Source organism: Lissotriton vulgaris, chromosome 7 (assembly GCF_964263255.1).
Source record: "Lissotriton vulgaris chromosome 7, aLisVul1.2, whole genome shotgun sequence".
Taxonomy (NCBI): Eukaryota; Metazoa; Chordata; class Amphibia; order Caudata; family Salamandridae; genus Lissotriton; species Lissotriton vulgaris.
In genome coordinates, this window is record NC_141695.1 from 723,947,397 (window position 1) to 723,970,287 (window position 22,891).

General features: G+C 44.8%; 1 protein-coding gene across 1 annotated transcript in view; it reads right to left on the reverse strand.

Annotated features, from left to right (window-relative positions):
- Positions 1-22,891, reverse strand: part of LOC147702336 (ATP-binding cassette sub-family A member 10-like) — a 1,673,715-nt gene that overhangs the window by 124,604 nt on the left and 1,526,220 nt on the right. Inside the window, exon 35 of the mRNA XM_086930968.1 lies at positions 21,712-21,831. Within this exon, the coding sequence (XP_086787094.1) occupies positions 21,712-21,831 (120 nt within the window). The remainder of the gene's footprint in view (positions 1-21,711; positions 21,832-22,891) is intronic.

The following is a 22,891-nucleotide window of genomic DNA, read 5'->3' on the forward strand; positions in this document are numbered from 1 at the left end:
TTCACCAGTTTGCATTGTGCAATCCTCGCTGACTTCCGATCCCACAGCAAAGTAGAGACTGCTGCTGCGATGGCCTTGAAGTAGGAGGGGGGGGCCGGGAATGGAGTGTTCTCAAGGAGGTAAAGAAACCGGGGCAATGTCATCATTTTGAACAACGCAGCTTTGCCCAGGAGGGTGAGCGGGAGGGACCGCCACACCTTTACGTCTCAATTGAATCGTTCCAGTGGGGGTTTCAGATTTAGTGCGTGGAACCCGCCTGGGTTGGACGAAACGTGGATTCCCAGATATTTGAAGGGGGTGTCAGTGTAGCGCAGTGGACAGTCAGCCGGGAGTGGGGGCGGGAAACCAGCAAGGACGCATAAGACTGATTTAGCCCAGTTAATTCTATATCCCGAGACTCTCCCGAACTTCTAGCAAACATTAAGTAATTCTAGGATCGATTTTTTAGGGCAAGTCAAATAAAGAAGGATGTCATCCGCGTAGAGAGATATCCGATCCTCCCACGACGGAGACCATCTGATACCTTTGATGGACGGTTCCCACCGAACCCAAATCGCCAACGGCTCAAGGACTAGCGTGAACAACTAGGGGGACAACGGGCAGCCTTGCCTCATCCCACGTCCAAGCGGGAAGTCCCTGGAGATGTGACCATTAGCTGCAATCTGAGCCAGATGCCGGTATAAAGCAGGCGGACCCACGCACAGAACTTAGGGCCAAAACCCATGTGACGAAGCACCGCGAATAGATAAGGCCATTCCACGGTGTCAAACGCCATGGTGGCGTCAAGGGAGAGAAGTACTGCCGGTTCCTGTATGTATTCCCGACGAGCTAGCACCGCCTGTAGACGGCGCAGGTTATGGGAGGTGTTACGATTTGGCATAAAGCCGGACTGGTCCGGGTGTACCAAGGCGGTAAGGTGGGGGGCCAAACGCTGTGATAGTAGTTTGGCAAGGATCTTTGGCTCGGCGTTTAGCAAGGAGATGGGACGGTAAGAGCTGCATGCTTCCGGAGCTTTACCAGGTTTGTGGATCAGGATGATCGTGGCCAGGCATTGATCTTTAGGGAGTTCTCCTACTTTTAGGCTGTCCACGAACATTCTGAGTAAATGGGGGGCCGTTATGGAAGCTGTTTGCTTGTATAGTTCCACTGGGAGTCCGTTGGGTCCCAGAGCCTTGCTGGACGCCAGCGCGTCGGCCGCTTCCCGCACCTCCTCCACAGTGATGTCCGCCTCCAACAAAAGTGCCGCCTCAGGTGAGAGGCAGGGGATTGTCAATCCTTAATGTAGTCATAGGCTTCATCTGTCGTGTATGATGCTTGGGGAGCATAAATTGTCTCAAAGTGGTCAGCCAGCCGTTCAACTATAACTCCGGGGTCCGAGGTCAAAATTCCCTCAGGCAATTGCAGTTGCGCAAGGACCCTGTCTGCTTTTTCTTTTTTGTCCAGCCAAGCCAGCATCTTTCCGGCTTTATCACCCGGCTCATACACCCTATGACGGGAGGGCAGAATTGTAGTCTGCACCCTTTCCCTTTGATACGCCCTCCATTCAACCTGCCGCAGCCGGACTGTTTGAGCGGCTCCTGGGGACGGGTGGGTCTTGTGATCAGAGATGGCATCTTTAAGAGCACACTCAAGGGCGCTAAGTTCTTGATTCTGAGTCCGCCTATGAGCAGCTATGGATGCAATCGCCTGCCCACGTATGACCATTTTATATACCTCCCATAGGGTACTATGGGAGCCTACGGTGCCCAAATTCTCCTGAAAGTGGTGTAGCAGTGCTGGAAAGGGATTTCCTCAAAGGGGCGCTCTGAAGGTTACCCGCATGGTTAGGAAAAACGCGGTTTCTACTGGAGCGATGAGTCGTGAATGTGAGTCGCAACGGAGAGTGATCAGAGATTCCCCTGGGGCGGATGTCCACCTCCTCAAGGCCATGCAGTCCGTCTCCGGACATTAAAACGTAATCTATAAGTGATAAGCAGTGGTGTGTCGCCGAGTAATAAGTATATTGCTTGTCGTGGGGATGTTTATGTCGCCAGCAGTCCGTCAGACCCAAGGCATCTAATAATCTAGCAAGTCGCCCGCCTCCCCGTGCCGCTGTAGTATGTGGGTGTCTATCCATCTAATGATCTAGAACGTCATTAAAGTCGCCCCCTAACACTAGCGTCGCTGCTGGCAATGAAAGGAAAAAAGTAGCAAGGGCAGTGTGTGCTGTGGCATGCAGCCCAGGAGGGACGTACACGGACACAAAGTTGTACAGTTGGCCCTCCCATAGTATCGTCACTGCTGCAAAGCGTCCCTGATTGTCTATTTTAGTCTGTTGACACACCATTTGAAAGTTCTTTCGAATAAGTATGCCCGTCCCTCTAGAGCCGGAGGAGAAATCTGCATGTGCAATGAACCTATACCCCCATCTATCCATCGCCTTCAAGGCCGAGCCGACAAGGTGTGTTTCCTGCAATAGAACTATTGCTGGCATGCAGCGCTTCAGATATTGTAGGACTAGGCCTCTCTTCACACTGTCTCCCAGTCCCCTGACGTTCCACGTCATCACTGTTAAGGTCGATGTGTGAGAGGGATGCGGCGTAGGATTGTCAGGTGTATCCATCTCTTGTGCTGCCATTCAAGTGCATGTGTGGTTGTGTGCCGTCTAATAGGGGATGGGCCTCGCCGCGCACTGTGACCAATAAGCCAGTCTCCATCGTATTGTGTAGAACATGTCGTGTTATGTCGCAAATTACAAGAACAAAAACATTCAAACAACCCCCTCCGTCCCCCCTCCCTGCCTCCCTGCTGCACGGGCCTGAAACCGCCCGCCACCCCAACTTAGCAGAGCGCATAGTCCCAACCCAACCCATTGTACTTGCTTGCAAGGGGTAAGTAGCTCTGTGACCTTACAACCAGCTCCGTGTGGCATCGTCCGCCTGATACTGAGTGAATACCAAGGGTTACACAGTCAGTTTGTCGTATAAAGTTCGATCAAGGGTCACGAGGTCCGGCGCTCATTCCTCCAGTGGCGCACCCTCCTCCAGGCCCGATTCAGCAAACAGGTCCTGACTATGTCCTTGTGATGCCTGGTGATCCGTCTGAGCAGTCTTTTAGTTGCGTTGACCCCTACCAGTTCGTCGCGGGGCCTCAGTGCATCTCCAACTATCCAGCCAGTCTCTCGCCGCCTCCGGGGTTCTTGAAGAACCATGCCTTGTGATTGTACACGGCTCTCAGTCTTGCCGGAAAAAGCATGGAGTAGGGTAACTCTTTGGCCCGCAAAGCTTTTTTTATATCGGTAAAGGTTTTCCGGCGCCGGGCCACCTCAGCCGTATAGTCTGGAAAGAAGGCAATGGTGGAGTTTAGAATTTTAATAGGTGCAGAGACCCTGGCTGTTTGGAGTATGGCATCTTGTCTTGTTAGATCTGTCGGCGGCTTTTGACACGGTCGATCACACCATCTTGATCGACCGTGTCAACAACGCCGGGATCCGTGGGTTCGCCCTTGATTGGGTTCGATCCTTCTTACAAGGCCGCTCTCAGGCTGTCCACCTCTCCACTTTCTCCGCCCCTTTCTCCCCCCTCGCCTGTGGTGTCCCCCAAGGCTCAGCCCTTTCCCCGCTTCTCTTTAATTTATATATGCAACCACTCCTGGCATCCCTTCGTCACTCCCCAGCCACCATATACAACTATGCAGATGATCTGCAACTGATTTTTCCTCTGGACACTTCCCCCACCTCCCGTCTTAACATCCAAACCACAATGCTACTTATTTCTGACTGGATGACTGATAGCCAACTCAAGTTGAATCCGTCCAAAACGGAATTCGTCCTGGTGGGTAGCCCCACCAACCCTTGGGATGATAACTTCTGGCCACCTTCCCTTGGCGCCCCCCCTCGCCCAGTCAGTACCGTGAAAAGTCTAGGAGTGATCATCTCGGAGGATCTATCTATGAAACCTCAGATCTCTGCAGTCACATCATCCTGCTTTTTCCAGCTGCGCAGGATTCGCAAGATCTGCAGATTCTTAACCAGAGAGGCACTCATTCTAACCATCTTGGCCTTGGTCATCTCCAGGGTTGACTTCTCTAACATCCTGTATGCGGGGATTCCCGCCTACCAGCTTCAAAAACTCCAGCTAATTCAGAACCAGGCTGCTCGCCTGGTGTTTCGTCAACCCAAACATCAGCATGCTTCCCCTCTTCTGAAGAGCCTTCATTGGCTCCCTGTGGCCAAACGGTGCTCCTTTAAACTCGGTTGCACCTTATTCAAATCCCTTCACAACCACGCCCCTGAGTTCATTTCTTCCAAACTCAAGCGATACCTTCCATCCCGCAACCTTCGATCTTCTGCCGACAATCTCCTCTGCATTCCACTGATCCGCCGAAAAAAACACGGTGGCCTCCGGTTTTCTTTTCTAGGCCCCACTTTTTGGAATTCCCTCCCTGCTTCCTTTCGTCACTGCCCCACCTACGAATTGTTCCGAAAAACCCTGAAAACTCACCTTTTTAAGTTGGCCTTTGAGTAATGCTCCCTGCCTCAGTTTGTTATGTCTGTTATGAGCGCCAAGAAACCGTCTCGGTGTACGTGCGCGGTACAAATTTCTTAACATAACATAACATAACATAAGATCTGATTACCTGCCACCACATCAATGAAGACACGGCAGCAGTCATTTTAGATCTCAGGGATTCAGTCCCCTGTCCTGAAAAACAGTAAAAAAGGAAAAATATATCCTGGGGGGCAGGGTAGGGATACCATGCCCACTCGATCTGCTGAAGTGCCCCAGAGTCACATCCCTAGGCCAAACACATAATTTATTTTGGCAGTAATGCAGAGGTTTTATTGCCCCCCTGGGTGGGACAGTGCCTGGGTGGTAAATTTTCATTATTGATTAAGGGCAGGGGGCATGCGGCCCTTCCCTGAGCCATTATCAGGTTCCGGTGACCCCATCCTCTGTGGCAGAAGTACATTTTAATGGTAAAAGGATCATGCAGCCCCCCTCCCAGGCCATTATGAGGCCCTAGGGACCATGATCCCTGAGGCTGCATGACATTTGAAAATGTCATGGGTGCCACAGTGCCCATCCAAAGCACCAACAGCAATAGGAACCCATTGGTAGTAGGGAGCCCTATTGCCCCGCCGCCCTTGCCTGCACCCACCGCTGAGCAAGCCTGTGTTCTCTGCCTGAAAGAGCACGGGCATGGAGTTGAAGTTCTCCCTGCCAGCACACTTGTTGGCAGGGAACTGCAGTGCCTTGGAGGATGCTGTCTCCAGAACACTTCTGTCATCGGGTCCTGGTGAATGGAGTCTCCGGGCCACTGGATGGCTTGGTAAGGGAGACCCACACCCCCTTCCACCCCAAAAAAGCACCAGCCCCACAGTATGAGGGCCACTAGATGGCTCTGGAAGGGGTGCTGAATCCCTCCCCAAAACATTATCGACCCTGCTCTTTCGGGTCCCCTGGACCTTTAGTGCCAAAGCCCCCCCCCCCCCCCCCCAAAAAAAATGGTTATAGGAGATCGGGTCTTGGGGCCTTTTCGTGGCTAATGGGGGGCTGTACAGCCTCCCATCCCTATTAAATAAAAGTGATGCCCAGAGGTGGTGTCTCCAGGGCCACCAAATGGCTCGGTGAGCTGCATGGCCTTTATAAGAAAACCCATTTAATCACATTCAGTGCTCTAGCTAGGGAACACCCCATAACATACTTTCAAATTATTTTTGGATGCCTGTAGTGCCCCTAGAAGGAGATTGACACCACCATTGTTATATTTAAATGGCATGGGGGGGCTGCAGCAAGCGAACAGCTATGCAGCAACATTAAAAAAAAACACACAGTAAGTCCTCTGGGTTATTAAATCTCTGACCCCAGGGGAACTTGCCATATTTTTTTTATGCTGGAGCTGTATTATCTTCAGCAGGCGTGCAAGGATACCTAATGTTTGTTCTACGGCTGCATTTTGTGGCCTGGAAACTGTTAAAAAAGAGACCTTAATTCTTTCACGATTCAGAAAAGGGGGTGGTGATGGACAGAGTCCCCGGAAACTTGTTTCCTTTCCAGTAAAAGAATTGGCTTGGTAGTTTGGTCTGCCCTGTTCCCATGATGCACTGGGCCAGGGACAGACTAATTTGCATGTAGCCAGGTTCTGAGCTGGGATGGTGCAGTGAGCTAAAAAACGTTGATGGATCAAGCCCTGATCTGTTGACTGGGTACGAGTGTTCTGTTTAATTCAGATACTCTGTCCATCACCACCCCCTTTTCTGAATCATTAATTCTTTCACAGCACCACTGTAAAGCCTACCTTGCCTGAAGCGGGAGCACGGAGACGTTGGGAGCCGGAGTCGCCACCACTGCTGTGAGGAGAACGGCGCAGCGTGCTGGTGGGCTCGTCCAAGGACTACAAGCCCCAGAAGCCCCTGCAGGTCGCAGGGGAAGTGACGCTTTCGGAGGGCGCCTGAGGCCCTCAAAACCGGCCCGGCCCTCCCGCAGAGCGGGACCTTAATTCTTTCACAGCACCCCTGTAAAGCCTACCTTGCCTGAAGCGGGAGCCCAGAGACATTGGGAGCCAGAGTCGCCACCACTGCCATGAGGAGAACGGCGCAGCGTGCTGGTTGGCTCGTCCAAGGACTACAAGCCCCAGAAGCCCCTGCAGGTCGCAGGGGAAGTGATGCTGTCGGAGACGCCTGAGGCCCTCAAAACCATCCCGGCCCTCCCGGGCCAGGGGCGGACCCGTCCGTGCCCGTCAGCGGCAGAGAGAGGCTGGGCTGGGCCACCCCCCGAACATTATCACCGGATCTGAAGTAAGCACATCCCTGATACTGCTTTGGACTCTCAAGGGGACTATTGGTAACAACTAATAACCTGCAGCATCATAGAGAAAACTGTTTGGTGAACTGTTGGGCAACTAGTTTTGAGCTTAGCTGCGCTGTAGTGCCTCATTCTAGTTTTACCAACTTCAACTTAGAAAATTTGCCACCTTGAAACATGACTAAATCCTCACGAAAAGGGGGAAATGGGGCGGGGGTTGTAGGTGCCATGGATGCTTTCCTCTCCAGGGCCACGCAAGAGATCTAGGGTTCATACTAAATGACAAGCTCAACATGCAGGCACGAATCAGTCAGTGTTCACCTACTGCTTTTACTTCCTATGCATTCTGCAAAAGATCTTCAAATGGTTGCCTCAGAATACCAGCTGACGGGGCGTGGCTTGGCGCCCGGCGTGGACGGCGGCTCCGATGTGAGCGCTCCGTGCTGACCGGGGGACTCACCCTTCTTCACCTGCCGCAGCCACCTTTTTGGAGAAGATTCTTGGGTCGGAGTGTCAGGGGAATGCAGGGTCACGCATCCGAGGCTTCTCATGGGCATTTCTCCTGCTTTCCAGCCAAGGTATCGAGCGGCCGCGGCTTCCTGACGGCCGCGACCGCCATCTTGATTCTGCTTCGCGTGTCTGACGCGCTGCCCGCTCCCACAGATGCCGACCTCCTGAGGTGCCCTAACCTCATGCAGCTGCTCATGGTGAGCTAGTTCTTCCGTATTTCTGCTGCTGATGTTCTCATTTTGCCTGCCTCAGCTCCTGTTAATATTACACGCGAATTTCGCGATTCCGGTGGCCATTTTGTACTTATTCAGCACTCTCCTCACCTGGCTCACTCACGAAAATAACTTATCTCTGCTCTTCACCAAGCCCAATTTACTTCCTCTGCGTTCTCTCAATTTTGGACTTCCTTCATTTCTGTAGCATTTACTAGATTGCGCACTCGCCTCAGACTGTTATTATTTTTTGTGATGTTGTGAGTTTCTCACTGAGGTCTCCCCTCTCCACAATGAGTCACCTTATTGCTTTTCCTCTTTGCGGATATCCTGCACTTCGCTTTCTTGCATGAGGGCTTTCGGATTTAAGTGAATGGACATTCATATGCGACTCAGTTATTTACGTTCCTAAGTGGTTTTGAAGTGGTTCTTTTTTTTTTTTTTCTCTCTTCTTTGGACCTCTCTTGTTTGCTCCTGCGCACTTCTGCTGACTGAGCTGCCCCTCTGCCCATGTACTGACTCTTGTAAGCACGAGGTATTCCAGGTTCCAGTTTTCCTTCGGTTTGCTTCCAGGAAGGCGACTTTCATCATATGGAAAGAGGTGCAATTGGTCGTGTTTCTAAAACTCCACGACGTGTCTTCATCAAAAATTCAAAAGTCTTCTCTGCATTGGCGCAACTGGAAGCCTCTCAGGCACTCGCTCTCCAAATGTCGCAGTCCAACATGGAACGTCCGGTTCAAACCTCCAGAAAGGCCACAACAAAACGTCTTAAAAAGGATCCTCCATCACCGACGGGCTCTACTTCAGCTGTATCTATGGAGCTACTGTTGGAGGAAATACGTGCTCTCCGTCCTTTCATGGAGGAAACCAACTCCAAGCTGCAAGTCCTAACTGATAACTGGTCACAGATGGATGCGAGAGTGACGAAGGTGGAATGTACCATATCTTCTCTCCAGGAATCATCCTCCAAGGTGACGCACATGCAGTCGCAGATTTCCTCTCTCCAGAAGCAGGTTGAAGAGCTTGAGAACCGAAATCGACGCAACAACCTCCGAATTTACGGCCTGGCGGAGAATTGTGAGGGGAACGACCCCGTTGCTTTCTTCAAATCCTTCCTACCCAAGCTCCTTCATTTACCTGAAGGTACAGTGCTCAACATCCAGCGAGCACATAGGTTAGGCCGCATTTCTTCTTCACCTTCTTCTACTTCTTCCAGACAAAGAGGTGTCATCATGTATTTCCTGGAATACACTGACCTTCTTAAAGTCCTTTCAGCAGCTCGTGCTTCTCCCCACCTTACATGGTCAGGATCAACCCTCTTCTTCGCACAGGATTACGCCAGAGCTACAGCCACTCGCCGCAAAGCTTTTTTGGATATGCGACCAGAGCTCCGTTCCATTGGTGCCAGATACGGACTTTTCCACCCTTGTCTTTTCAGAGTCACTTATAACAACAAAACGACGACCTATGAGGATCCTGTTCGTCTTCAGAGCTTCCTGAATTCCTGCCAAACGTCTGATATGGACCTCTCAAGCTCATCATCAGCTTTCCCTCCATGACTTTCATGAGTCGTTGTGGTTCATTAATTTGTCTGCACATTTAGTGTTGACTTTATCTTTGTTTGTGTTTGTCACACTGATTTACCCCTTTCTTATGCGATCCTTCCCTCATGGTTCTTGTTGTTGTTCATTAATTAATATGCACAGTTAGTGTTGACGTTATCTGTACTTGTACTTATCATGTTGTTTTAACCCTCTCATGTGTGCTCCTTCTTGTTTTCTATCTTTCCCCTGTGGCTCTATAATTCGTTCACATGCTTCCCTTTTTTTTTTTGTATGGCATTTTGTCCTTATCAGTGAATCTTCTGATGTTTCCTTCTCCTCAAGTTTTTTGTTCTCTCTTCTCTTCCACAGGTTTTACAGTCTCAAATGTGTCTCCCCCTCAGTCTGGTGGTTCGTTTACGTCGGTTGTTTTGCCTCCTCCAGTTGGCGCTCCCCCCTCAGTTTTTTCTCCTCGTCTCCTCTCCCTCGTGATCGTCCTTCCCCAATTTCACCCTTCGTAAGTATGTTCTCCTTCCTTCCCTTGCTATTCGCTACTCCCTTTTTGTCTTTAATCTTGTCTTTCTCTCCAGTTTTTCTTTGTTCAAAGGTGTCTTCCTTTCCTCGTTCTCATTCACTTGTACTTTGTTTCCTCATTCAACCGGTTTTTCCTACCTCTTTTTTACTCCACATCATGACTCTCTATTTACTTTTCTTCTCTTCTCCTTTTTCTCTCCTTCTTTCTTTGGCCCTTTTACTCATCATTCTTTATTCACTCTCGATCTTGCTCCTCTCTTTTCCGAATCTTCTTTCTTCATTTTTTCTCATCCCTCTAGCATTTTTCCTGCTAATTCACTTGTACTTCCTACTTACTAACTTTCGATCTCACATTACTTTACTTCTTTTTGACTCTTATATCCTTATTGCGCATTTTATTATTCTGGGTACTTATTATACTCCTTTTTTTATTGACATTTTCTTTCTCATTTTCATGCTATGTCGTTAAAAATAGTTACATGGAATGTTAAGGGCGTCAATTCTCCCATCAAACGACAGAGAATTTTGTCGCACCTTGCACGTTTAAATGTTGATATTGCTTTTTTGCAAGAAACTCATTTGTCTGCTGAAGAATCTGTTAAACTGAAGAGAGGTTGGGTGGGTGACGTTTACTATTCTCCAGGGGATGGCAAGCGCAATGGAGTAGCCATTTTATGTCACAAAAAATCTTTCTCACTCCTTGCTTACTCAGGAATCAGATGATGGTGGTCGCTGGACATATGTTAAGCTTTCTATTAAGAATGTTCCAATTTACCTTCTAAATGTCTATGCCCCCACTGCTGGCGATCCTACTTTCTGGTATACATTTTCCCATCATATTACCAGATTTATTGATGACAATTTTATTTTAGCGGGAGATTGTAACCAGCCCCTTGACCCCTTTTTGGATAGACATTCCAAGGCTCACTTTGTTCCTAGTAAGTCACATAAACTCTTCTCTCAAGCTATCTCTCAACATAAAGTCACTGATGCCTGGCGCTTATGTAATCCAGAGCTGCAGGAATTCACTTTTTACTCTCTCTGTCATCATTCTCAATCCCGGATTGATTACATTTTTGTTACTCACGACATTGCCCAAACCCTTACTCATGCAGAGATTGGCCCGATTTTACTTTCACACCATACCCTCACTTTAGTTCAACTTGACATTCTCCCTAAATCAGTTGAACCCAAGTGATGGCGCTTCAATAATTCCCTTCTCTTGGATCCCAAGTTCACTGCATCCTTCACTGAATTTTCAGATGAATTTTTTTTACTTAATGACACTCCCTCCATTCCTAAGCACACCATCTGGGAGGCCTTCAAGGCCGCAGCAGGGGATTTTATAATTGGCTTTGTGGCGAAAAAACAGAGAGCTGCTTGTAGCTTTACAGCTGCTCTCCTTCTTGATATTAAGAAATTGGAGCATTCTTATTTTACTTCCCGATCGCAGGACAGTTTAACAGCCCTGATTAATGCCAAAATGAAATTTAACAAAAAGTCCACGGATGATGCGTCTTTATATTTATTGAAATCGAGTGCAAAGTTTTATGGGGGCAAAAATAAGGCTGGGAAGATTCTAGCTAATTATCTGAAAGTAAAGCACAACAAATTAAATATTGAATCAATCTATGACACACACTCTGTTCTCAAACATAAAGATACAGACATTCTTGCTGAATTTTCTGCCTTTTACGAAACCTTATACTCTTCCGAAACCCAACCCTCCTCTCAATCCTTAAACCGCTTCTTCCCCAACATCCAAAAGCCAGCTCACTTCCCGCTTGACCTCTCTCATTTAGAGCTTAATATCTCTCAACAAGAGTTACTCACAGCACTTCAGAATCTCCAAAAAGATAAAGCTCCAGGGCCGGATGGCTTTACTGTTGAATTTTTCCTTCACTTTTCAACACTTCTCATCCCTAAACTACACTCCCTCATTGACGCTTTCCTCACCTTGGGATCTTCCTCAGGTTCCTTCTCTGATGCACACATCTGTCTCGTACCCAAGGAGGGGAAAGATGCTCAACATTGTAAGAATTATAGGCCAATCTCCTTGGTTAACATTGATTATAAAATATTTGCGAAGTCTCTTGCAGCACGTCTTGATCTTCTTCTCCCGGATCTTCTGGGTGAGGAACAGTCAGGCTTTGTCAAGGGCCGTTTTATCACTGACAACACTAGACTGCTATTCAATGTCTTATCTAAGTCCCCTCATTTACCCCTTTCCCTTGCGGCCATTGCCCTTGATGCTGAAAAGGCGTTCAATAGAGTTGAATGGACCTATCTTTTACCCTGGGCATCCCATTAGTTGGAATTAATGGCCTCACACACTCTTGCGAGTGTCATGCTTCATCATCGGCCGTTGCTCCTCGTTGGGCAGGCACTGCAATGTCCAACGGGCTCACCTCTAGGAGGGGCTCTTTATCGGAGATCTTTTTTCCAACAGCCTGTGGGTGAAGTGCAAGTGAGGGGCCAGGTGAAGGGTGGATAGTGTAGGTGGGTGCGTTAAAATATAGCGCGAGGTACCGGAGATCAATTTATTCTGGTGGTTCCCATGCTATATGTTAAAACCAGTGGGTAGCCTATGATCGCCAGAAATAAACTTCCGTATCACGATCTAGGACTACAATGCGTTCTGTGAGGTCGATATGTTTCTCGCTTTTGCAACCTTTCATTGGTTTGGTTTTGGTCCCAAATTTATTTCTCTGGTTTCCTTACTTTACTCCAATCCACGTGCAGCTGTTTTTGCTAATGGTCAAATATCCTCCTTTTTTGATTTGGGAAGAGGTGTCCGTCAAGGGTGCCCCTATCTCCTTTTCTTTTTAATTTGGCCTTAGAACCCTTTCTGTCTAAACTTCGTCAGAACCCTACCATTCAGGGCTTTCAAATATCAGATTCCCAAGTTAAGCTAGCCGCATACGCGGACGACATCCTTCTTTTTATCTCTAACCCTACTGATTCGATTCCCGCCTTCCTTGCTGAAGTGAATGATTACTCCCAAATATCTGGCTATAAACTTAATAATGATAAATGTGAGATCCTACCCTTGACGAAATTCACATTTAAACCTGATTTTGCTGCCTCTAACTTTACATGGAAATCCTCCCATATTAAATACCTCGGCTTGCATATTACTCCTACCATTCCAGATATTGTTTCCCTCTGTCTGTCCAAATGCATCCAAAAATTTGTGGATTTAACGTCCAAGCGGCATCCTCTTTACCTGTCCTGGTGGGGCCGCCTTGATACTATTAAAATGATGTTGTCTCCCATAGTCCTCTATACTATTTCTAACATTCCAGTATCCATTCCTTCCAAATTTTTTTAAAAAATTAACTCCATTCTGATGTCCTTTCTTTGGAATAAGAAAAGGCCTAGAATGTCTCTCGCTCGACTGATTCGTCCTAAGACGGAGGGTGGAGTTAACTTCCCAGACTTCCCTGCTTACCATAAAGCGTTTTTATTACGACAAGCCTCATTCTGGTTGCAAGATCCCAGCACCCTTTGTCCTTTATGGGCTAAATTTGAGCGCCTTCTTCTTTCTCCTTTTTCCTTCGCTGAATATCTTTCCTTCTCCCGTAAACCCTCTTCCATTTCCACTCCCATTCACAAATTTACTACTAAATTGCTCCTATCTTCTTCCCATTCCCTTCCCACGACCATTGCTGATTTCCTTTCCTCCACCATCTGGCATAATACCGCCCTACTTATCCGTAACAAACCCTTCTTTTGGAAAGCATGGCATCACAGGGGGTTGATATGGGTGTCTCAATCCTCTTTCTTATCTTTCACCACTCTCCGTTCCCTTTATGACTTACCTACCTCCTTCACTCGTAACTATCATTTACTTAGGGAGGCTGCACTGACAACTTATATTCGGCTCTCTCAGTTATGTCCATCTCCTACTTCTCCCACTCCCATCTCATTGCTTCACTCATTTCTACGCAAGACCCCAAAGGCTTCCTCCATTTACAAATACCTTCACACTACTGACTTTCTTAGGCCTAAATCCAAAGTGGAGGAATGTTGGGAACATGACCTCTCCACGTCCTGGCCAATTTCACTATGGGACAAAGTTTGGATCAAGACCCTTTGACCTCCATAAACGCTTTCCAAACACTTCTCATACATGTTGGTCTTGCTCATCCCCACAAGCAACTTCGTTTCACATGTTATTCTTATGTACCTCTGTTCATGATTTTTGGTTACAGGTTTGGGCTCAAATTAATTTGATTTTTCACACATGTATCCCTTTTTCTCATATAAACATTTTCTTAGGCAGCCTTTCCCCTTGCTGGGATAATGTTGAACTAAAGCCTCAGATTATTGATTTGCTACTGGCCGCTGCATTCCAGCAGATAACGGTAAATTGGAAGGACTCCTCCAATATCTCCTTTAAGGCGTGGTGGTTCAATGTTTGCCATAACCACAGACTTGACACTGCTTTTGTTTTTCCGGCTCACATAGCCGCAAAGCGTATGGACTTATGGCTCCCTGTCACGCTTTACTTGGATACTTGTGCTAATCGTTTGTTTCGTCCACTGCCTTCGCAACAAGAAGTCCTCAAACCTCCTTAAATGCTCACTGCATTCCATTTTTCTTTTCTTCATTGTATCATCTTTCTATTCCTTTCAGGTATTTTCATGCTTTTATGATTAATGTTTTAAATGCCTTTTCCTTTTTTCATTCCATTGCCCAGATTTTCCTTTTGATACTATTTACAACTTTATGCTTGTTTTATTTATCATAGTTTTCAACGTTTTATATTTCCATTGTTCTTTGTATTGACACCTTGCTTTTCTCTTTTCAATATCAAATAACATTTTCTTGAACTTAAAAGAATACCAGCACTCATCACCAGCAGGCTGAACTACAGCAACACTCTTTATGCCAGAATCTCCAAGCAACTTCTACACAGACTTCAGACCATTCAGAATGCAGCAGCAAGACTCAACTGAACTTCCTACGCCACAACCAAATGGCACTGCACCTCAGGAAGATTCACTGGCTCCCCATTCCCAAGCGTACCTAACTCAGCCTTCTCACACACACATACATACAAAGCTGTATAAAACACAGGACCAGAATACCTGAACAGCCACAGACACTTTTACCAACCCACCAAAATCCTATACTCTCACTCGAACACATGCCCCACATTGGCAAAAGCAAAACTGGAATTTGCTCATTCTCCTACATGATACCCAAGACATGGAACGACCGACCTCAACACATCAGAGCCATCTCCTCACTTTTTGAGTTTTGAAAGAAGCTGAAGATCTAGCTCTTCATATAAGCACCTTGGGACCACATACCAACACACCTTGCACAAACACCTGGATACCCTCTTGGGTGATTAGTGTGTTATACAAATCAACATAACATAACATAAACAGTTCCTTCATTTCATGCAGTCAGGATTCAGCCCCAACTACAGTACAAATACATCACTCTTCGCAAGCACAGATGACACACGGTCTTGCACTCCCTCCTAATGAGGTGCCTGCACGAAATCCGCATCCAAGTACCAGCTCTCCGCTGGATCTGCTGCTACTTTACGAATAGAGGACAAGCTGTCAGACTGACATCTTACTCCGTGGCAACCGGCAAACTCATCTGCGGAGTGCATCAAGAACCACTGTTCAGTCCCACCCTCTTCAACACATACATGAGCCTTCTGGCCAATTTCATCTGCATACATGATATCAATTTTATCTCCTATGCAGACAGCACACAACTCATGCTCTCGATCTTAGCTAAGACCTCCAACTCATGAAACAAGTTCACCACCTGGATGGCTAAAGTCGTCGATTAGATGAAATCCAACTGTCTCATGTTCAATATGGACAAGACTTCCGTAGTGATCTTCAGCATGAATACCTTACTATGGGACTCCATCTGGTGGCCGGCCAAAACCCTCACCAATAATCCACATCAGCTACCTTGGAATAATCATTAACAGCAACTGGACATAACTTCACAAGTCAACGCCGTCACCGCATCTTGCTTCCACACTCTGAAGATGCTGAGGAAGCACTCAAATAGCTACTGAGAAAAACTAGAAAAACTGTCACTCATTCTCGAGTCACTACTACACTGGGATCACCATCCAGCTCACTAGAAGACTACAAACAACCCAGAACTCAGCAGACAGTCTCATCCCTAACCTCCCACACAGAACTCACATCACACCACAACTCATGGAAAGACAGTGGATCCTGATACACAAATGTGTTCAATTCAAACTCCACACACATATTCAAAGTACTACACAACTCAGGCCTGCATACCTGAATAATCACATCTCCTTCCACCAACCACCCAAACACCTCCTCTCCAGAGGACTCCTGCTTGCACACATCCCATGCATATACAGAACCAGACCAGGAATATTAGCGGTCTCCTAAAGTGTGGAAATGACCTCCCACTCCACATCATAGTCTCCTCTTCTCGATTTCCACAAGAATGTGAATACCTGGCTTTTCAAATAATTAACATACCGTAGGCATGACTAGGCGCACACATCTTCTCAGTGCAAATATATCCAAGCAGGTGATAGTGCACTTTACAAATACACATATAACATAACAAAGCATATAAAAAAAAAATATTTATCAGTAATGATCAAGTATCTTGGGGAAAATGGCGCCCGCTAGTTAGTAGCAGTCGTAGGCTCGCATCTCTCTCCCAGGCGTATACAAAAGAAATGTGAATGGATGAAGGATTATGTGGGTAAATGGTATGTAGGGTGCTACTGACCTCCATTTTTGCGGTTTTGTGTGGTCTTTTTCCTCATAATCGGTGCAGAGCCTTCATTGTGGGGGGATCTGCTGTGCTCGACGATCTCTGCATTCACGGAGCTCGGCGCTCAACTCACAGAGGTGGCAGTCGGAGGAGAGGCGGCAGCACGGCTAGCACAGAGAAGAGGCTTTGCTGCGAGAGTTGGACTGCAGAGGAATTCGGCGCCCGCTTTTTTGTTTCCAAGCTTGTTTTCTAGGCAGACTGGTGCCTTTTACAAGTTTGCCCAGGCTATTGAGATAAGATTTCAAGCACTGGGAAACGAGGGAAAAGGTGACCTGGAGAGCTCAAAGGAGGAACTTAACGCATGGCGTACTCCAATGACCCCGGTAAGGAGAAGAGGAGAGACTGGGGGCCTAAGTTAAATCTTGAACGCTGAGTGGAGAGGAAGGAGAGACAGGACAGGGGCTTGTGCACTGGGACAAACAGAGTCAACAGATATACACTCAGGAGCAGGGATATTTGGAGGTTAAATAAATCTCCCCCTGAATTAATTAATAAAGACCTGGTGTTGTCAGGACCGTTGGCGATACAATTAAAATCTCAAAAAGAAGTGATAACTACTAACACCACCCTGAATCCAAAGGCAACTCCAGGTATAACCCCCTCTAGAAAAGATCAGAAAAAAGCATCTAAAAATATATTAGGAAACATTTGAGTTACTCCGACACTAAGATCATATTTTAATGTTTAGGCCACACAGTCCCCCCTAAAGGAATTAAATCACCTGGCAGGTGTTAACTTGGACCCAACAGCGGATGAAAATATTCCTTTGAATCTACAACCACCCCTATAACCCTCACAAAAACTCCTGAACATAAACGATAGGGGGATAAGAAAGGAAATGGATCCAATATCCTTAGAAAACCGGTATGAATTACTCTTGCAAGAGACCAATGAAGTTGCAAATAGTCCGTTATCTTCATCTTCCTTGCCCAACTTGGAAAAAATGCCCTACTGGGAAAGGGGGGTATATCTGAAGAATCAAGTTCATTAGGCATTCTAAATACAGCATGCGATAAGGGAGCTACCTCTCCCACTGAGGGGTTACTAACTACTCTGCTCACAGAAATACGAGATAAGTTAGCAATTTCTGAAAATAACCACTTAAAAATACAAACAGTCTGTGAGACTCTTGAATCTAAAATAAATGCTATTTCTGAAAGAGTTGGGGCAATGGTAGTAGCTTTTGAAGATCTAACAAAGCCAGTGGATAAGAATACCCAGGAAATTCAAGCATTATGGGGTGAGGATAACATACGTTTCCCCGCTTTGCTTAAAGTAATGTGGAATAGCAAAATGTTTAATTTCAAGGATCCAGAAGAAGCTAATGTCCTGATAAAGCAGATAAAGAGTTCATCCAAATAAGAGTTGTTGGAATAAAAAAGCCGGGTTAGAGATAGAGCCTGAAAATTAGAGGAGTTTCTCTAATAGTAGTAGATCCGGCCTCCCTATATACTTTACTTCTCCACCTAACTGAAGCCAATGATTTCATAATATTAGGGGGTGATTTTAATCTGGTCCTAGATCTAAGTCAAGATTCTACCTCACACACAGTAGCATTTAACACACAAAAAATGAGAATGACTTTATGACAACTAATGTCAGACATAGGGCTAGTAGATATTTGGAGCAAGATGGCCAATAGGTCTAAAATAAATGGTGGAAAATTTACGTTCCACAATAAAAAATGTGGACATCGGTCAAGAATTGATTTTTTTTAGTGGGCGCAGCAGCAAGTGGAAATACCATACAAGTTAGCCATGTTCTTGAGAACATGTCAGACCACCCCGCAGTTATTTTAAAAATAGCAATGTGTAATGCCCAAACACCGCGGAGGTGGACCATCAATCGAGAATTATTACTAGAAAATACTTTAATTGAAAAATTAAAAGTAGAAACTAAGGAGTTCTTTAACATTAATCTTAAATCTGCCCCAGTCCAAATAGTGTGGGATACTTATAAGGCTTTATTGAGGGGCTTGTTAATAGCTATATCTTTTTCACAAGCTAAAAAAATACAATAGGAGACCAAAAAGTTAGAGAATGAGATATACAGACTTCATGAAAGCCTTGAAAGGGAACATGGGAACCCACATTTCTTAAAGAGATTAACAACAGCAAAACACAAGCTTGCTGATTTCTTAGAAACCATCATTAAAAAAAACTGTGATGCTAGTAAATTAGATCATCACGAATATGGGGAGGGGTGCAGTAAGCTCCTCGCTTGGAAAACAAAAACTGATCAAACAAGAAACTGGATAAAGGATCTCTGATGTTTAGATACTGGCAGTATAATTACAGATGATACCGAAATTGAGGAGGCCTTTGTTCAGTTTTTTAAAAACTTTTATACAGAAGAGAAGATAATTGATGAAAATCTCATGGATGAATTTCTATCAGAGTTAGTTCTTCCTTTGCTTCAACAAAATGAATAAGAACAAATAAATCGCCCCATATCTGTGTAAGAAATAACTCAAGCCATTAGTTCTCTAAAGAATGGAAAAGCGGCTTGCCCAACTCTATCCCCAATGATATTTATAGCATATTAAAAGAAGAATTGGCGACTACTCTTCTACAATTATTTAATTCCTCCTTTATCGAAGGTCATAGTCCCCCTGTTTCATGGGAAGAGGCAACCATCACAATTATTTTAAAACCAAATAAAAATCCACGAATATGGGAGTCCTATAGGCCTATTTATATTTTAAATTGTGATCATAAAATCTCTACACAGTTTATCACTAAACGATTGGATAAAGTAATAGGCCCGCTTATACACCCAGATCAAAAAGGGTTTATGAAAGGGAGGCAGCTCAGTGAATTAACACAAGACCTCATTAGAGCTATAGATATGGCTCAGACGTACAAGACCTCTTTGGCAGTGATGACATTCGATGCTGCCAAAGCTTTTGACCGGGCCAATTGGTTTTTCCTGTTCAAAGTTATACAATGTTTTGATCTGGGTGAAACTTGTCTGACAGCAATTAAAGCCATCTATAAAAACCGCTCAGCAAAAATCCTTGTTAATGGGAAACTAACTAGATCTATACAAATCGGAAGAGGGAGTAGACAAGGCTACCCCCTCTCCCCGTTACTTTTTAATATCTATATTAAACCCCTGGCCTGTAAATTAAGAACTTGCCAGAATATTATCCCCTTCAAATGCAATGGATGGGAAAAAAAATTGGGTTGTATGCGGACGACCTTGTCATTTACACTGATAATCTAGAAACTTCATACACAGAAATTTGGTCAGAGATAGAGAAATTTGGAAAGGTGTCAGGATACCTTCTTAACCAACAAAAACAGAATTAATTAAATGGAACACGAATTTTAGGAGTATTTACACAAAAAAGGAAATAAAGTACCTGGGAATCCAGATAGTCCAAAACATCGACAAAATAGCACAAGTAAACTTCGAAAAAGTGACAAAGAAAGTAAGCTCTCAATTATAATCATTTGGAGCACTATCTCGTTCTTTTTTGGGTAAATCTAATTTATTAAAAATATCAATACTCCCAAAATATACGTTTTTGTTTAACACCATTCCTTTAGAGTTCCCAAAAGGTTGGTTTAAGAAGGTGCAAGGGCTCTTTTCAATCTTCATACGGGGAAACAAAAGCCCCAGAATAGCTTTAAAAAAGCTTCGAAAGAGAAAAGAATATGGAGGAATTGCAACTCCTGAATTGTATTTGTATCTGTGCGCTTTCCAGCTAAAAAATCTTCGGCAATTAATGATGGAAAGTTCTACTTTCTCTCCTCTTTATAAAGCTCTAACAACTGACTTCACCCAACAAGCTGGGTGTTTCCATTTAAAGTTTGGCCACCCAAATTTTTTTAAAAAGGTAAAATTGAAGATTTTGTTATCTGCAGTAAAGCTTTGATCCCAGGTAAGACGCTTTTTAAAAATCCCTTACTACAATGACATTACCCTAGTTTGGGACTCTCCAGGGATGCCACTGTGTTTAGAAGATGCCCTAGCGGCTCCTTTGAGGAGTTGCAGGATCACCACTTGGGGGCAGCTTCTATTAAGGCGGAACTTATTTCTTGGCCTCATTTTTCGCGATCTGTGGAAATTTGGTCTCGAAGTTCAAGTATTATCAATTGCTAAGCTGGACAAAATCTTCCAAAAAAGAGCTAAAAGGGAACTCGAACTTGGCACTAAAGATATGCACTTGTCAAACAAAAATAAAAGAAGTGGCAGAGTGGTATTGGCGACTTGTTCAAAAAGGGGAAAAGGAGCAGGCCTCATTTACAGAGATGTGGAGGAAGGACCTGCCGGATGAAGACCTTGAAAATATTGGGCAAGTATCTATGTCTTCTCTATGGTCTTGTAAAAATGCTGCACCTTTAAAAAAGAACTACCTTTTCACTGTTCAAAAGGATTTTTGGACACCCCAGAAAATATCGAAAATCGGGAACCGAGAGATTAAGAAGTGCCCTAAATGTGGTGAAGACTGAGCAAATGAGGTCCATGTGTTCTAGAGCTGGCCGGTAATACACTCTTACTGGAAAAAAGTGAGTAAGACCATATCAGATATTATGGGTCTAGATATAAAATTGACATCTATGTCTATAATTTTTGGGCAACCCCTAAGGGAGGTAGATGGACGGGTATTAACAAAAAGCCATAAAGCCCTTTTTTTCACTTTGATACTATTAGCTCTTAGGGAACTTTGCATTAAATGGATTTTGCCCTGTCCCCCCACAGAAGAAGAATGGATTCATTCCATTCAGAGGGTGTCCTCCTTAGATCACTCTGGTGAATTTACTAAAAAGACAAAATACTGGGAAATATGGGATAAATGGGGGGAGGCAGGCGGTAGTAATACATAAAGTTCTTTTCTAATGGGCTTTGTTTTTTCCTCTCTTTCTAACTCTGATAGGTGGAGGGCAAAACTTTTTTGGTATTGTTTCTTATTTTGGTGTTATCATGATTTTTGGGTCCAATGATTAAGAATATGCTCTAGACAGAGTCCCCTGGATGGGGCTGTTTCTATCCTCTGTAAAGAGAGAACACAGTGGTCTATCGATAATACAAGATTAGGGTTGGAGCCCATAGAGGTAATCGAAGGTGCGGTTCTGGAGATACGTGGTATCTATCTCCCCTTTGGGGTTATGACCAGGCTGGTACAAACTACCTTTAGATACTTGAAAGGGTCAGAGCAACTTCATCATGATTTTGGAGCATATTATGGTTTTATTAGGACTAATAAAAAATAAAAAATAAATAAAAAAACAAAGCATATAAACCATGGGAGTCCACAGATCAGCCCATCCAATAGGGTCCTAAATGTACATTCCTTTTTTTATAATATGTCTCACCTAAGGTTCCCAGACACCATGATGGCCACCCGATCACACACAGCCTCTGCTTCCTCCATGTAATGTGTGGTCAAAATAGCTCCACGCTCTTTATTCTTAAAAGCAGCTCGAATTGCACGCCTAAAAAAAAAAAAAACAGTTTTAAAGGCCTCATTTAGGACCAAACAACCAGTTGAAACCACGCTGAGCTTTTTGTTAAACAGTGTTCTAAGTTTAAGCTGGCCTAGAGAGACCTGTTTATATTTACATTCACCAACAACACTTATCCATGGTCTAGGCATAGTAATCCATGCAATGACTATAGACCATAATCAATATTTTGGACATCAGTTGTGTTTACAGACCCCTGTATATGCACTAAAAAGGGAACTTGACAATAGTTTCTGCTATGCATATCTCTCTCTAGTGCCACTGACCATGCCTTCTCAGGCTATTCATGACTTTTGGTAGTCCTCCACAGCATAAGGGAAAGTCCGTAGAATGTTATGTCCCCATCCTTGCGTAGGGGTGACCATTATGTCATAATGTGGGCATCTCTGTCATAATAGTGTCCATCCAAGGACATTCTTGAAATAATTGTTTGGCAACCGGGTACTTAATGGTAATATAGTCAAAATATGTCTATGGCAGTAGTATATATGTGCATGTAGCACATTAAACAAGTTATATAATAACAAGCTGACACCATGGAATTTAGTGAAAATGAAACTATTATTTTGCAATAAAAACAGGGCTTTTTCATGCAAAAGATTTCCTTTTGTTTGAAAAAATAAGAATATTTATCAATATTGAAAATTGTGCCTTTTATAATGAAATGTGAGCCAGGTGCTTAGGGTCCCATCTGGTGGATTTTAAACCAATTCCTTGATCTAACTTTAGAGGTACAATTGAGATAAGATACACATTGTTCCCTCTTTCTTGGAGATCTCAACGCAGGCATAATTTTTCTATATATTTTAATAAAAACGACAGTTCTTAGATGAACTATCTATTCAGAGGGCGTTGTTGTTCATAGGAAACACAACATTCTTCTCACGTTCTACTCCTTGTATTGTTTCTGTTCTACTTGAATTAAACTATGTGGTGGTTATTGAAACTCTTCTTTCCCACATGATCCACTATGAACCTGAAGTGATGCTCCAAGGATACCACATAATCATCACCAATCAATGCAATATAT